Below are 16203 nucleotides of genomic sequence, written 5' to 3'. Positions count from 1 at the left end.
ATATCTCATCCCCTCTTGTTGCCCCCCCAACTGCCCCTCAACCCCCCCTCACATCACATCATGGCCATTAGATGTTCCTCAAACTGGACACAGTGTCGTGGGCCTCAAAACTCCCTCTCCCGATTGATTGAAATCCATGCAACTTGCGAATCAACCAACCAAGTAACCAAATGGCATGGTTGACCTCCCCCCACCTACTCACCCACCACCCTACACCTGAGCTGGGGATGGGTGCCGAGGGGAAGGGCAGGGGGTGCTTTGGGAGAGATGACCGAAATCATGGTCAAAGGAGAAGGCCTTGAGACAGTCATTGAGCAAGTAGAGTGAGAGACTGATTTGAGTCAGAGACACTGCAGGGTGCAATAATAATAATCGTGCATTTGATACAGCGTCTCAAAGCGCTTCCCAGGAGTAAAGTGTAGTCACTGTGTATTTTGTGGGCAACCAATTGCGCACAGCAGCGTCCCTCAAAATAGTTTGTGGATTGAAGTGACCAAAATTATTATTTATCTTTTTATTGAAGGGATTATTTGAAGGGGGTTGGAGAGTCAGGGGACAAATTTGATTGCAAAGCGAAGTGACTGTGTTTTGCACAAGAGGGGTAGGGAGGGGTGGGGGAATGGGGCGTGAGTTGAGGAGGAGGTGGGAGTGGGGATGCAACAATAACCTCAACAGCAGGAAAATTGATGTATAAATTCTGTACAAACTGGTGAACTGTGATGTCTAGTCTGGCTCAGACCAGCGCACCAAGGCAATACTTAACAGAAATCATGCGGCAACGCAAATAACTTGCGAAATGACTATTGCATTAGCAGGAAACGTTATTTATTTATACTTGTAAATACATGTAAATAGCTGCTGGAGAGAGAGAGAGAGAGAGAGCAGGTTCGTTCTAAAATTATACCCGTGAGGCGAGAGAGCGAGAGATAGAGAGCGCGAGTCAGTGGTTTGTGAAGGTAAATTAAAACAAAGGACAAGTCTGTTTGTCATTTCTGCTGTTGTCTCACCACTTTTTCAGAATTATTGTTAGTAATATTATTAAATCGTAATAATTCTTGCATGTGCTACAGCGCCTTATCGCGTCTTCGAGACGTCTCAAAGCGCTTCACAGGATATACTACAAAGTGTAGTGACTGTATATTTTGTGAGCGACACACGGCAGCCAATTGGGCCCAGCGACGTCCCCACAAACAGTCGTGGATTGAGCGACCCAATTTTTNCTTTGAGGGATTATTATCCCCAGAAAAGCGATCCGCCAATCGACTAACAACCAGGTTCCTACTTACTGCTGGAGTGTGTGTGTCTATGTGTCTGTGTCTGTCTGTGTGTGTCTGTCTCTATGGGTTTGTGAGTGTCTGTCTGTCTGTCTGTGTCTGTGGGTGTGTGTGTGTGTGCAGATAGGAAACTTGCCTAAGCTTTCGCCCTGACCACACCTGTCCAGGAATCGAACCCGGGTCCTCTGGCTTGCGATGAGAGAACATTCTGGAACAGCAGAGGGATGATTGAGGACGTGATGACTGAGAGAGTGGTACCCAATCGCGTCAGCACCCCATAACCTCATCCATCCTTGGTTGCTGTGGAAACAGTATCCATGTAAACAACCAGGGCTGATCTTAGTCTCTTTCTCTCTTTCTGTTTCTCTCTCTGCTCCTCTTTCTCTCTCTCTCTAAACCCTTCTCTCTTTGAGCCTATGTGTGCGTGTGTGTTTCTTGTTCTGCCCACCCCACCCCATCTCTTTCTCTCCTGGGTGTCTCGCTGCCCCCACTCTCTCTGTCTCACTATCTCTGAACCCATCTCTCTGTGCCCCTCTGTGTGTGTTTCTCTCCCCCACAGTATTGATGGCAGTCAGTCAATGATTATGTGTGTGTGTGTGTGGGGGGGGGGGGAGGAGGGGAGAGTGAAATAAACACTGATTCCTAACACCCCCCTTCCCATCCCGTCAATCCCCCGAAATGTTACAATTCTGCAACTTAAGGCCCAGAATTTTTTTTCTTTAATAAAATCAAAACATAAAATGCATTTATTACATGGTCAAACAGATCCAGTTTCCTTTTACATTTATAACTTGTTAAAAACTGGGAATAATGATTATTGTGGAAGCTAAATCGATAAAAGCTTTTAAGAGAGAAGTAGATCATTATTTGGGGAGGACAAGTTTGCAAGGCAATGGGGAGAGAGCGGGGGAGTGGGGTTGGTCAGGGCTATGGGGAGAGCGTGGGGGGGAATGGTGTTCAATTGGAAGCTCTTATCAAAGAGCCGGCACAGACATGATGGGCCGAATGGCCTCCTTCTGTGCCGTATAATTCTGTGATTCTATGATTGTCCTACTTTCGGATAACCCTTTCACATTCCTCTCTCTCCCTCTCCCAACCCTTCCCCCTCTCCCTCTGCCCCCTCACCCTTCACTTCCCCCCTTCTCTCCCCCCTCCCCCTCTCTCCTTCCCCTCTCTCCCCGCTCCCCTCCAACCCTCTCTTCCCTCATCTCCTCTCCCCTCTCCCCCTCCCTCTCTCTTCCCCACCATTACCCCAGGAAACAGTATGGTTAGTGAATCATATGTTTTCTTCCATCTCTCTCCTGACCTCTACGACGCATCTTAATCTCTGTCAGATGGATATATCTGGACACATTCATATCTGTAAATGGAAATCAGAAGATTGGCGTAAATATAACAATAATAATAATAATAATCCTCACATTTGACCCAACGCCTTATCACGTCTTCGAGATGTCTCAAAGCGCTTCACGACATACACTGTAAAGTGTAGTGACTGTGTTTTGTGGGCGAAACACGGCAGCCAATTGTGCCCAGTGACTCCCCACAAACAGTTGTGGATTGAAGTGACCACATTTTTTTTGAAGGGATTATTACCCCCGGAAAGTGATCCCCCAATTGACTAACAAGCGAGTTCCTACTGACTGCTGGGGAACACAGGTGTGTGTGTGTGTGTCTGTGCGTGTGTGTGTCTATGTGTGTGTCTATGTGTGTGTGTTTGTGTATGTGTGTCTGTGTCTGTGTGTGTGGGGAATAAGGAAACTTGCCTAAAGTTTCACCCTGACCTGAGCTCCCCGGCCGGGAATCACGCTTGCGAGGCGAGGGCTCTCACCCCCTGAGCTAAAGGGAGAGACTCCACGAGGATTAAGGCAAACAGAGCGCCAGGACAAGGACACCTCTTACCTGCTGGGTCTCGTCCCTTGGCCTCCATCAGGTAACGCAGGGCGCTGGGGTAGTCACCGAGGTGGTAGAAAGCGATGCCTGCTCTGTACATGGCTTTGAAATTGTCCTTTTGCTTTCCCAGCACCTTCAGGCAGTATTCCCGCACACGCTCATAGTTCACCAGCTCCGACTGCAGCAAACAGGCTGCCACCATCAGCCAACAGAGGGCAAGTCACAGCACTGAGACTGACTGACCCCCAGCCTCACCCATATCCCACCCACCCCATGACACCCCTTCCCCCCCCCCATCCACTGGCTCCCTATCAGCCCCACAAACTCCATGCCCCCAATCACCCAACCCTCGCCAGGCTCCACTGTTTCCCTATCACCGAACAAGTCGATTTCAAGACACTCTCACTCGTCTACAAATCCCTTCCCGCCCTGGCACCTTCCTCCCTCCCTCTCCGACCTGCTCCACCCCCCCCAACCCACTACCTGATGCCTCTGCTCGACTGGCTCTGGCCTCCCCTCGTGTCCTCTGTTCCACCCTCAGCAGCCGATCCTTTAACCACTACACCCCCAAAAGTTTGGAACTTTCTCCCTCAAACCCACCGCCTCGCCCTCTCCCCTCTTTTAGATCACGACTGAAGACGTTCCTCTTCGACTGTGCCTACAGTTGCCTCCCCCTCTTTCCCCTGGGCTCAGAGTCGGGCTCCGCCACTGTTAAGCGCTCTGAGATCCACCCCCCAAGAAAAAAATGCTGTTGCAATTGACCACGTAAACAGTGAACTAAAGTCATCACTGGCCAATTCTCTCACACACACACACACATACACAACTTACAAAGCCCTCCTACACACCTCCAGAAACATGAATCCAAATGACTGAAGCATCAGCCGTCCAACAACAACAACAACAACATCAGAAAATTAAGAGAATGAGATGGAGAGAGAGGTACAGAGAGAGGGATATATATAGACAGAGAGAGACACACACACACACACGGAGAGGTAGAGGAGGGGAGAGGGGCAGCTTCACTAACATAACAGTCTATCTCGGCGCCCTCTCTGAGGCCCCTCTGCTCCTATGTCAGCCTGGGGTAGGGGGGGGGGGGGGGGAGGAAAGAGAGCGAGAGGGAGGGGGCAAGGGAGGGGGAAGAAAGGGATGGGGGGAGAGAGAGATGGAGAGAGAGAGAGACACAGAGGGAGAGAGAGAGGAAAAGATGGGGAGAGAGAGAGGAGAGATACACAGATACAGAGAGAGAGAGAGAGAGAGATGTGGGTGGAGGTCGGTGGAGAAGAGAGAATGAGAGAGGAGAGATAGAAAGGAGAGAGAGAGATAGAAGGAGAGACAGGAGAGAGGAAGCTTACCCGCTAAACTATCATAGCAGTCTATCTCGGTGGTCTCTATGAGGCCCCTCTGCTCCTCTGTCAGTCTGGATTGGGTCCTGTTGAGTTGAGAGCCTCCCCCGATGGCTTTGAGCTGGAGGACAGCTTGGTGGTACCGGCCGATGGCCTCACGGAAGCGCTTGGTCTTGTAGCACCGATTCCCCTCAGCCTGAAACCCCACCGCTTTGCGGATCTGCTCCTCGGTGTCCCTGGGGGGCTGTCTGGGGTGGGTGGGGGTCTGTCTTCCTTCAGGACACCCCGGCGCGCTCAGGCCGACCTCCCAACTGCTCCCCGAAGCCAAGCCGACTCCCCGAGCCCCAATCCCGGCTTGTCTCTTGCCCGCCACCCCCTGGGCTTTGCCAGGGCTCTTGGCTTCCATCTCCCCCAGCGAGGGCAAAGCATTCCTGCCCCCAACCCCCACCCGACAGGCGCCCGCCGGGCACAGCAGGTAATAGGGGCGGTTTGGGTTGGGTTGTCCTATTGGGATCTGGCGAGTTGCCATCATCTGCTTTCAGCACCGCGGTCAGTGCTGTCTGACGGCTCCACACGATCCCCTCCGCACAGACACGTCCCCCTCTCTCTCTCTCTCTCTCTCCCCATCAATTAACCCTTCCTGTATTGCATTGCAATCTCTCCCCCCACCACACACACTCCTCCCCCCCCCACACACTCCTCCCCCATACAAACACACACACCTCCAACACACACTCTTCCCCCACACACACTCCTCTCCCCCCACACCCACCACACCCTCCATTAATTAACCCTTCCTGTATTGCAATCTCTCCACCCCCCCCACACACCCAAACACACACATCCCCCCCACACAAACCTCTTAAACACACATCACCCACACACATAAACACACACACCTCCCCCCACCACACACACCTACACACAACCTCCCACACACACCTCCCCCTCCTCTTAAATACACATCTTTCGCTGAAATAATAATAATCCTTGCATCTGATATAGCGTCTCATCACGTCGTCGAGACATCTCAGTGCTTCGCAGGATACGTCCCACAAACAGCTGTGGAGCAAGGGATCCATTTTATTTGGGGGGATTGTTGGGTCAGGACACCGGGAGAGAGAGAAACTACTCACTTTTTCCCCCAACAGCACCACAGATCTTTAAGGTTCACCCAAACAGGGAACTGAATACAACAATATTTAGCCCTATTTTGTAGTAATATTCTTTGCATTTGATACAGCACCTTATCACGTTGAAATGCCTCAAAGCGCTTCACAGAATATTCGATGAAATGTAGTGACTGTGTTTTGTGGGCCAAATGCAGCAGCTAATTGTGCACAGTGTCACAGCTCTTCCCAACCCCAACCAGGGATTTAATAACATTTATTAAATGTACATAGTTTGTTCCACGACATGTCAAGTGACCGTCAGGGATGATGGAAAGCAAACTGGATGGACCTTCGCGAGCAAATTCTTATGTTCTTACATATTCTTAATTGCAACAGCACGATAGCAAGGGAGGGGGAAGAGATTCAAAGCAATTTCACTGTGAAGTGTAGTGTCTGTGTGTTTACCACTTTGGAGTAACTTTAGGGGTTTGCAACTTACCTCTTTGGCTACTGAATTTGACACTGTTGGTAGCCTACAGTATGGGCTGTTCCCGACACCCCACAGAAGCTTACTCCAATTTATACGAACGTGCACGGAAATCTCTCTGCCCAGGGAGGGGTCAGGGTGGCAGCTTAGCTTTCTTGCTACCAATCACAAGGCACTGGTGGCCCAAAGTGGCTAATACATTTTAGTGGGTGAACAAACAAATACCCGTTCCACCTCAGGTGACGTGTTCAAGACATCGGGGTGTGTTAGGCAACAGAAATCACATGACAACATTAATAATAATAATCCTTGCCTTTGACCCAGCGCCTTATCCTGTCGTCAAGACGTCTCAAAGCGCTTCACAGGATACACTATAAAGTGTAGTGACTGTGTGTTTTGTGGGCGAAACGCGGCAGCCAATTGCACCCAGCAACGTCCCCACAAACAACCGTGGATTGACATGACCAATTTATTATTATATTATTTTTATTTATTTCAAAGGGATTATTACTCCCCAACTCTTCAACTTGGTGTCTATTTGCCCTCTCCCCTCCACCAACCCCCTTCCCCCCCTCCAAAGCCACCATCGAACACTCCCATTTTGGGGCATTTTAACAGGTTTCGAAGTCTAATTAGCTCAGCTCATCATTTCGAATTGCTGGGATGCAGCAGTTGAATGAATCGTGAGCAAAAAGAACACACTCGGCTAAAACCTCTCCCCCCCCCCACTCCCCCTTATGTTAAACCCTCGCTTTTAAACCGTTAACAACAACATGACATTTACGTGGCGCCTTTCACGTCGGGAGGACATCCTGAGGCGCTGGAAAGTCAGGGATTTGGAGCCGAGTTGGGGGTTGGGATCAGGAAGGGTGATGTGCATATCAAAGAGGAGGGTCTTGAGAAGGAGTGGAGGGAAGGAGTGAGGCGGGGGGGAACTGTGGGGTGGAGTTCCAAAGGGTGGGGGTAAGGTGGATCTTTCCAACATGAAGACCGCCACACACGGTATAATTTGTTGCTGCTGTTGTCTCGGTGCATTCCCCTAGTTACATTATTGCCCCCCTCCTACCTTTAACCCTCTTTCCTTCTTCCCAACACCCCCACACACCACACACATATACACACACACCACACACTTGCTGTGATGAAAACTGAACCTTTGCACATATACAAAAATAAAGCACTGTTTCGCAAACACCCCTCTGCCATGTGTGTGCGCATGTGTATGCGTACGCGTGGGGGTGGGGAGGAAAGGGGATTAAAATGGTGGTGGGGGGGGGGGCCCGGCAACGGTAAAAACCCACGGCTATTTCATTTTCCTGCCCAGCCTCTCAAACACGCTGACAGTCCCTGTGGTGTCCATCTGTGCAGCCCGGGCCTCGCTGCCGGTGCTGCTGCTGGCGATGACCCCGGGGACAACCCGCTGCCGTGAGTTGTTCTTGATGGTGACGGTGAACTCTGGCGGGGCTTTGCCTTTGGTGCTGGTCACCTGATTGTCCTGAGTGTCCGTCTCGGCCCTGCCGGGCTGGCCGAGCCTCTGCCGCAGGCTGACCTTAGCCCCGGCCGCCGATCCCAGCCTGACCGCGGCCGGGGGCGGTTTGGCCGCGATCTCGGCAAAACCCCGGGGAGTTCTCTCTCGCACGGCCTTGGGGACGGACATCCGCCTGATGGATGTGACGGCTGGCGGCGGCTTGGCTTTGGGGGCTGGGGCTTTGGGTGCCTCCTTCCTGCTGTGGCCGTTTTTTCTCTTCAACACTCCGGCGTATTGCAGTACGGCGCCCCTCTCTTCCTCCTCCTCCTCCTCCTCCTCCTCCTCATCCTCTCCCCCGCTGCTCTCCTTTTTCTCGCTCACCACTTCGCCCAATCGGCTGAAGACTCCGGTCAGCTACGCAGCAAACAGAATGTTGATAAACAATAGTAATAATAATAATCCCGGCGTGTGACCCGGTGCCTGATCACGTCGTCGAGACGTCTCAAAGCGCTTCATGGGACATGCTGTAAAGTGTAGTAACCGTGTGTTTTGTGGGTGAAAACGCGGCAGCCGATCGCGCCCAGCGATGCCCCCACAAACAGCCGTGGGTTGAGCAACCGATTTTATTCAGGGGGATTTGTCGGCCAGGATAGAGAGAGAAAGTGGAAAATGAAAGTGATCCGGCAATTGACTAACAACCGGGTTCTTACTGACTGCTGGGAAATAGAGGGGTATGTGCGTGTCTCTATGTGTATGTGTGCGTGTGTGTCTGTATGTGTGTGTCTGTATGTGTGTAGGGGGAAGTAAGGAAACCCGCCTAAGGTTTCACCCTGACCTGAAAGACCTGGGAATCGAACCCGGGTCCACTTGTTTGCGAGGCTCTAACCCCTGAGGTACAGGCTTCACACTGGTTGTTAAGCGTGTATTTTGTGGCCTCAACCCTTTGAAACTCCATCCCACAAACCCTCCGCCTCGCCCCCTCTTGCCTCCTTCAAGGCCTGTCTCAAGACCCTCCCGGACCTTTGGTCACCCTCCTACCCCCACCCTCCCTTACCCCAACCACCCCCAGCCCAACTCGGCTGCAAATCCCTGACCGTCCAGCGCCAATGTCCTGTCCCGCCACCACCCCACCCCCACCCTACCTCCCTCCACTTTCACCCACCGAGCTCGGGTGCCCAGCTGCTGATTTTTGTGGACAGTGGAAACAGTTTTGTTTCGCTCCAAGCAAACCCACCTTGCTTCCTGTCGTGGTGTCAGCTTTGGTCTCAGCCCCGAGCCTATTGAAGACTGACATTCTCGGCAAAGCTTGAGCTGGAGGGAGCAAAAAGGAAGGAAAAGAAAATGTTTCCACACAAGTGATTTACACAAACTTTCTGCTTCAAATATCTCCAAAACATATAGTGGGAATGAGGAGTGAGAAGGGAGTAGGGTTCAGTTAACAGGACCTAAAAAGGGAGTTGGTTGAGCAGTCTACATCAGTTGAAGCACAATTACATTTCACGACACAGATTTGCCCAATTGGCCCTCAATTTGCCTCAGTTTTGAAAGCCCGAAGATCTACTCAGTTCCATGGAGCTTCTAACTCCATTTTGTCTTGAAATTGAAAGGGGCAAAATAACTGGCAGGTCAGTTTGAAAATAGCTGCCAAAAAAGAAACAGAGGGGAGGTGAGGAGAATTTTTTTTTCAACGTAGAGAGTTGTTGGGATCTGAAAGGCTGGTGGAAGCCGATTCCATAACAACAGACAAGTTTGGGGAGGACAAGTTTGCAGGGGTGTTGATCAGGGCTTTGGGGAGAGCGCGGGGGAGTGGGGTTGAGCCTGCACAGACATGATGGACCAAATGCCCTCCTTCTGTCCTGTATAATTCTATGACCTTGATTTAGAAGGCGGTGAGGATGTGGAGGGGCTGCAGTTCTTAACAAGAACAGGCTTTCAAATGAAACCTGCATTGTAGGATTTGTCACAGTTGAGAGATAGAACCATAGATACGATACAACACAAATTTCTATTTACACATCGCCTTTCACGTCAGAAGCTTTCACTTTTCCATAGCATTCTTGGTTGGGCACCCGAGCTGGGAGGTGAGGGAAGGTGTGGGGGCGGGGGAAAGATGGCCGAAAGTGCGGGCAGTAGAGGTAGGTCTTGAGATGGACCTTGGATGAGGTGAGAGAGGGAGAGAGCGACGGAGGGAGCGAGAAGAAGGGAGTGAGCGTGGGTAGAGGTAGCGAGGGAGGGATTGGGCAAGGGAGAGAGCAAGCGAGGGGGGGAGTGAGCGAACGAGGGAGGGAGGAAGGGAGTGGGAGGGATTGCGGGACAGAGGGTGCACCTCAAAGCAAAATAGTCTTGGGGGTGAGTTTCGGGAGAGAATCTGGACCTTCGGGATCTAACATAATATCAATAATAATCCTTGCATTTGACACAGCGCCTCATCACGTCTTCAAGACGTCCCAAAGCGCTTCACAGGACATACTGAGTGTAGTGACTTTGTTCACACGGGCGAAACATCAAGATAGGGAACAGCACTGTGTGAAGGCTTCGGGATGCTAGGTGCTGTAATCGGGAGGTTTGTGGGGTTATGGGGGGGGCGGGTGGGGTGTGGGGGAGAGCAAGAGGAGGCTATGGCGGTGTCAAGATACTTAAGGCAGAAGGTTAATCTGCATTAGAGCACATGAGGTGTTAGCATGCAGCAGTGATCTGACAGTTATCAGCATGTGATCAGTTTACCTTGTGTGGCTTGCTGTTGGAGAATTCTCTGAGTTTTGGCAGTGATCCCCTTGGGCATATTGATTATGTATTTACCTTCCATTTCCGCAGTCACACGACGACGCTTTGCTGGGCCATCGGGGCTGGGATCGGCTGGTCTGGGCAGAACTGGGCACAGAGAGAGAGAGAGAGGGTCGAGATGTCAGCTCACGCACGCCACCCACACAGAACACATACACGCACACAAAAATACACAGCACACACACATACACACACAGAGACACAAACAAATACAACAACAATTTTCACTTGTACAGCAGAACGCAGTGTAAAGTGACCACCGTGGCTGCAGTGTAAAGTGACTGGTCTTTGCCATACCTGCTTTCTTTGTAGCCAGTTTGTTGGCCACGGTGACAGAGATCTTTGATGTGCTGGTCTCAGGTCTACGGGCGGGGGTGGAGGGAGGGGAATCTCTGCGCAAACTGTTAGCGATCATCCGAGAGGCGGCTAAATCCAAAACACAAAGCGAGAGACATAGGTCTATGTTAACACACAGCAAGAGCTGCAGTGGCTTTGTGGAGTCTCTGTCTGTAGCTCAGGGGTTAGACTCCTCGCCTCACAAGCCAGAGGACCTGGGTTCGATTCCCTGGCAGGTCAGGTCAGGGCAAAACTTTGGGCAAACTTCCTTACTCCACACACACACGCAAACAAACATGCACATAGACATACACACACACACACATGCACCTAGCAGTAAGTAGGAACCTGGTTGTTAAGTCGATTAACAGATTGGTTTCCAGGGGGATAATAATCCCTTCAAAATAATAATAATTTGGGTGCTTACTCCACGACTGTTTATGGGATGTCACTGTGCTGCTGCGTTTCGTCCATAAAAAACAGTCACTACACTTTACAGTATATTCTCTGAAGCGCTTTGAGATGTCTCAACGACGTGATAAGGCACTATATAAAAATGCAAGGATTATTATTATTATTATCATTGGTGTTCATCCATTCCGTGCCTGTCCATCCTCCATCCTATGCGAATGGCCTCTATGTTATTGCAAGTCTGGTGGACAAAAGCAGCAAAACAGTCTCAGCCCAGCCCTGATCACACAGGCCCCGCCCTGACCCTAGAGACCATATCCGGGGCGAGTGATGAAGCTACTTACGAGAGTTGGCTGCTCTTTTTAATTCAACCTGTAAGTTGCTCTGATTGGAGCCAATGGACTCTGTGGCCTCCTTGGCGAGCTCCTGGAACAGACAGGAGCAGGTTAAACATCGCCACGCCTCTCGCCCTCACGTAGTTACAGCAGGGGGACTGGGAGTTAAAGAGTTAAGGCCACAGTGTATCCGGTAGCGAGTGGGAGGACTTCAGGAGGACCTCAAGAGGATGTTCCAAGGCGCCGGACAGTCAAGGATGGTGGTTGGGATCAGGAGGTGGGGGAGGGCAGGGACGGTGGGGGTAGGAGGGTGACCAAAGGCGAGGTCATAGGGGATGAGGTGGAAGGACTGTGGGATGGAGTTCCAGAGGGTGGGGGCAGGGAGGCTGAAGGCCCGACTGACGATGGTGGGGTGGGCAAGGCGGGGGACGTGAAGCAGGCCGGAGCCTGCTAAGTGGAGGGAGTGGACAGGTTGGTAGGGGGTTAGGAGGTCACAGAGGTAGGGGGGTGCAAGGCAGGGTATTGAGGTGTGTTTGTGTGTATTCATTAGGATGAGACTGAGAGCCAGCCCAGGCCAAACGGCCACTTTCTGTGATGTAAACTGCTACAGTTCTCACTGACCAGCTCTGAGGCCGGCTCAGGTAGGAATGGGCTCACCACCACCCTTCCCTCACGTGACCAACAGGGGGGAGGCAATGAGCTGCTGGATACGGAATTTCTGCAGCTCACAAACACATGAGCAATGAGAGCAAAGACTGTATCCAGTCGTGTATCTAACAGATCGATACACCAGCTCTAACGGTCCAACCACAAGAACAACAAGTTGTAGCGCCTTTCACAAAGGATAAGGTCAAGGTGGCCTGTGGACCCACGGCGGTTACCTTTATAGCGCTTGTGTTATGGAATATAGGATCAGGAGGAGGCCACTCAGCCCCTCGAGCCTGTTCCGCCATTCTGTAAGAGTATGGCTGATCTGTAGCTCAACTCCAATTACCCGCCTTTGTCCCCTATCTCTTGAAACCCTGACCTGATCCGCCTCAACAACAACAACAAAATTACATTTATAGAGCGCCTTTCAGGTCGGGAGGACGTCAGGGGTGAAAATTGGATCCACAGCATACGCATTGCAATATACTTGTGGGTGTGTGGTGTGTGCGTGTCGTGTGTTTGTGTGTATGTGGTGCGTGGATGGTGTGTGTTGTGTGTGTGTGTAACTCTGTCTGTCCGGCGCTTTGGGTCGTCCTCCTGACGTGAAAGGCGCTATACAAATGTAATTTTGTTGTTGTTGTTGTAAACATAATCCCTTGAGAGCTAACCTGTTTATGTACCAGCTTTGCGTGCTTGAGAATGGCAATGATATCCCCCACGACAGTGATGCCCAATTCGTGCACGATGTCTTTCGTGAGGTCCATGAGCATATTTTTCTGTATCCTGTGTGCAAAAGAGCTCTCTCTCTCAATCTGCTGTTGTTGGACAGAAGGTTACCAAGAACTTGCATTTATTTACACAGCGCCCCTCATGCAAGATAGCATTCCAGAGCGCTTGACAGTGGCGTAGCACGACATCAAGCCAGGGGGAGAGGTGACCGTAGGCACTGTCGAAGAGGAAGCTCTTCGGACGAGACCTGAAGATGGGGAAGGAAGAGGCAAGGCGGCAGAGGGAGGATAGAAGGAGAGTGTGACAGAGTTTTGGGCCGCAGCGGCTGAAAGTGCGGCCGCTGAAGGTGGAGCGGATGAGCAGGAGTCGGAGCCAGTCAAGTGGAGGCAGCGGGTTGTGGGGTGGAGTGGAGAGTGAGTAGGTCAGAGAGGCAGGCAGGTGCCAGGACGTGAAAGGATTTGAAGCCGAGTATTAGGATCGTCTTCAAATCGACCCATTTAGCAGATTGGTACATTCTCTGCAAATTGTTTAAGACTGACGTTGCTGTGCGCAATTGGCTGCCGCGTTTCGCCCATGAAATATAAAGTTGAGACGCGATAAGGCGCTACATCAAATGTAAGCATTATTATTATAATAAATGCGTTCGGTGGCATTTGCTGTGAGATGTAGAGGTTTTCAAATAAGGATACCTCACTGCCCCCAACCGCCCCATATGGCCGTGTGTACGACTTATTCTGCGTGTGATTTACACGCTTTGTCGCTCCAAGAACTTTACCTGTTGTCCACGAAACTAATGGCGTAGTTGACAGCTGGCCCTGGGGGTATACCAGCGTCTGTGAAAAACTGGATCCATTCCGACGTAGCTGTAATACACACACACACATCAATAAGTCAAAGTGTGACAATAACTTGCCAAGTCAAGGAATAATCCTTGCATTTGTGGAGGTCGTCATCAGTTGTTCAACTGAGCACCCCCCCCCACACACCCTCACCTAAGCTTCTCTGAAAACCTAAACTGCCAACAAAGTCATCCCTCGATTGGTACTATAATAATAATCCTTGCATTTGACATAGCGCCTTATTGAGACGTCTCCTCAAAGCGCTTCACAGAATACACAGAATGCTCCGTGCCGCTACCCACCCTGAGGAGCGCTGTGCAAACACAAGTCATTGTTGTCATTGTAAAGTGAACTGACTGTATATTTTGTGGGCGAGTGTTCCTTTTCATGAGGGTGATTCACAACAACAGCAATTGGCCCCTCGCGTAGGGTAGTTCAGCCCTATAACTCAAGAAGCAGCTCGAGGCTGTGCTGGGAGGTCAGTCGGGGGAGAGTTCTGGAAAAATGAGATCAAACGGGTTGAAGGGCTTTCATCATCTGAACCTGATTTATGATCTTGTGTTGGGACAAAAATAGCCGTGTGACAGGAGGTGATGTGGTTGGACAGAGATGCTTTGCTTACACTGTTCCAACCCCGAATGCAAATACATAGATATCACAAGCAAAGCGGGCAGTGGTGCACTCTGCTATCCAAATGGAAAACCTTTGAATATTCAAATCAATTATTTTGGACGTGGATTGTCTATTGCATCCTGGATAATGGAAGGCTCGATTTCGGCCACTCTTGGAGCCCAGCAACTGTGCAGCAAAATGTGGGCAATATTTAGTGGCTGAAGGTCAGATCAGCAACTGGGAACCCGACTGACGTGTTGGGACAGAAATAGCACCAGATCAGTGAGGGAGGAAGTGAGAGAGAGAGTGTGTGAGTGAGTGAGTGAGTGAGTGGATGGGTGGATGGGGGAGTGAGAGTGAGGGAGTGAGTGAGAGTGAAGTGGGCGAGTGAGACAGTGTGGTTTAAGTGAGCGGACTGTATTTTACAACAGCTTTCACGGCAGGCAGCTTCCTACTGCTAATCAATATTATTGAGAATACTTCTGAGCCAATTGCGTACAAGAGTGTCCCACAAACAGTTGTGAATCCAGTGACCCAATCTCTTTTGTTCTTAGGGATTATTACCTCCCGGGAAAGCGATCCACCGATCGTCTAATAGCCGGGTTCCTACAGCTAAACAGAGTGTGTGGAGTAAGCGTCACATTCTGTCTCTGCCCAGGATTCGAACCCAGTTCCTCTCGCTTGCGAGACGAACGCTCTAAGCGCCGCGCTACAGGGCTCCACTTGAAGGCGTCAGTCAGCGGGGGCTCCACTCAGCTCGTTTGCACCACGACAGCGGATTCGCCCCATCGTTCGCAGCTCCAAAAGGTCACTGATCTTGGGCAGGCGTGGTATCGGCAGCAAATGGCTGTTCCCTGGCTCCGGGCCTCCTGCCCTCGATCGCCACAAAACATCCCCTCGACGCCGCTGCTCGGCAGCGACTCCTCAAAGAGTTGATGTTTTTTTACAGCTCATCACGTGGGGCAGTCGTGCCACCCCCCCCACAACCCTCCCCCCCCCCCAGCGAGAGACGCCTCAAAGCGCTTTGCGGGACACGCCGTCGAGTGGTAGTGACGGCAGTGGGTGAAACCCGGCAGCCGATCGCGCCCGGCGATGGCCCCAAATAATTACTATTATTTATAAAAAAATTATTAATCTTTATTTCCAGGGAGTTTCCTGCCCCACCCCTCACCCCCCCACAACACCCCTCACCCACAACACCCCTCACCCACAACACCCCTCACCCACAACACCCCTCACCCCCCACAACACCCCTCACCCCCAACACCCCTCACCCACAACACCCCTCACCCACCCCGCGGGGCTTGTGATGGCTCTGAGCTCAAGGCCGAGGCTCCTCCACAGTCTGTGCCGAGGCTTCGCTATCCTCGAGGCCTAAAGGCCTGGGACTGTGGTAGAAAGTCAGGCCGAGCCTCAGCCCCTCAGCCGCTCACACCTTCTCTAACCCCCTCCCTCGCCGGACCCTCTCTCTCTGTCTCTGTGTCTCTCACTCACTCACCGAGAGTCACCGACACCATCTTTGTCCCGCGGCAGCTTCACTTCCGGAACCACCAACCGGAACTCGACGGCCCAGCAGCCCCGTCACCATGGCAACGAGGCATCCCACTCCCTTAGCAACGGGGCATCCCACTCCCTTAGCAACGGGGCATCCCGCTCCCTTAGCAACGGGGCATCCCGCTCCCTTAGCAACGGGGCATCCCGCTCCCTTAGCAACGGGGCATCCCGCTCCCTTAGCAACGGGGCATCCCGCTCCCTTAGCAACGGGGCATCCCGCTCCCTTAGCAACGGGGCATCCCGCTCCCTTAGCAACAGGGCGTTTCACCCACAAAACACACAGTCACTCCACTTTACAGCGTATCCTGTGAAGCGCTTTGAGACGTCTGGGAACGTGATCAGGCGCCGGGTCAGACTCCGGGATTATGGCGA

General features: G+C 51.7%; 2 protein-coding genes across 4 annotated transcripts; both read right to left on the bottom strand.

Annotated features, from left to right (window-relative positions):
- Positions 1 to 2491: 2491 nt before the first annotated feature.
- On the bottom strand, positions 2492 to 4995 carry ttc9b (tetratricopeptide repeat domain 9B). The gene is made up of 3 exons (XM_007910943.2): positions 4526 to 4995; positions 3177 to 3359; positions 2492 to 2634 (listed from the first exon to the last, which is right to left on the bottom strand). Exons 1-3 carry the CDS (start codon positions 4920 to 4922, stop codon positions 2543 to 2545), a joined length of 672 nt encoding a protein of 223 aa, XP_007909134.2. The 5' UTR covers positions 4923 to 4995; the 3' UTR covers positions 2492 to 2542.
- A 2094-nt stretch (positions 4996 to 7089) lies between these two features.
- Positions 7090 to 15842, bottom strand: cunh19orf47 (chromosome unknown C19orf47 homolog). Of its 3 annotated transcripts, none has more exons than XM_007910942.2 (8): positions 15776 to 15842; positions 13602 to 13689; positions 12766 to 12880; positions 11459 to 11540; positions 10665 to 10793; positions 10308 to 10454; positions 8818 to 8894; positions 7090 to 7997 (listed from the first exon to the last, which is right to left on the bottom strand). In XM_007910942.2, exons 1-8 carry the CDS (start codon positions 15792 to 15794, stop codon positions 7419 to 7421), a joined length of 1236 nt encoding a protein of 411 aa, XP_007909133.2. In that variant the 5' UTR covers positions 15795 to 15842; the 3' UTR covers positions 7090 to 7418. The 3 variants fall into 3 exon arrangements, with proteins under 3 accessions (XP_007909133.2, XP_042201369.1, XP_042201368.1); XM_042345435.1 differs by having other exon boundaries at positions 10383 to 10454; XM_042345434.1 differs by having other exon boundaries at positions 12778 to 12880.
- Between the last annotated feature and the right edge of the window lie 361 nt (positions 15843 to 16203).

Source organism: Callorhinchus milii, unplaced genomic scaffold (genome assembly GCF_018977255.1).
Source record: "Callorhinchus milii isolate IMCB2004 unplaced genomic scaffold, IMCB_Cmil_1.0 Scaffold45, whole genome shotgun sequence".
NCBI classification, from domain to species: Eukaryota; Metazoa; Chordata; class Chondrichthyes; order Chimaeriformes; family Callorhinchidae; genus Callorhinchus; species Callorhinchus milii.
This window is presented reverse-complemented; position numbering and strand designations above follow the sequence as displayed.

Excerpts from the sequence above, each read along its gene's own strand:
- ttc9b (XM_007910943.2), bottom strand. The coding sequence starts at position 4,922 with ATGGAAGCCAAGAGCCCTGGCAAAGCCCAGGGGGTGGCGGGCAAGAGA. Across the intron at positions 3,360-4,525 it reads CTGCTATGATAGTTTAGCGG|CCTGTTTGCTGCAGTCGGAG; the intron begins GTAAGCTTCCTC and ends TGATGGTGGCAG. Across the intron at positions 2,635-3,176 it reads CAAGGGACGAGACCCAGCAG|ATATGAATGTGTCCAGATAT; the intron begins GTAAGAGGTGTC and ends TTCCATTTACAG.
- cunh19orf47 (XM_007910942.2), bottom strand. Across the intron at positions 12,881-13,601 it reads ATTAGTTTCGTGGACAACAG|GATACAGAAAAATATGCTCA; the intron begins GTAAAGTTCTTG and ends TTTTGCACACAG. Across the intron at positions 11,541-12,765 it reads CAAAGCTGGTACATAAACAG|GAGCTCGCCAAGGAGGCCAC; the intron begins GTTAGCTCTCAA and ends TGTCTGTTCCAG.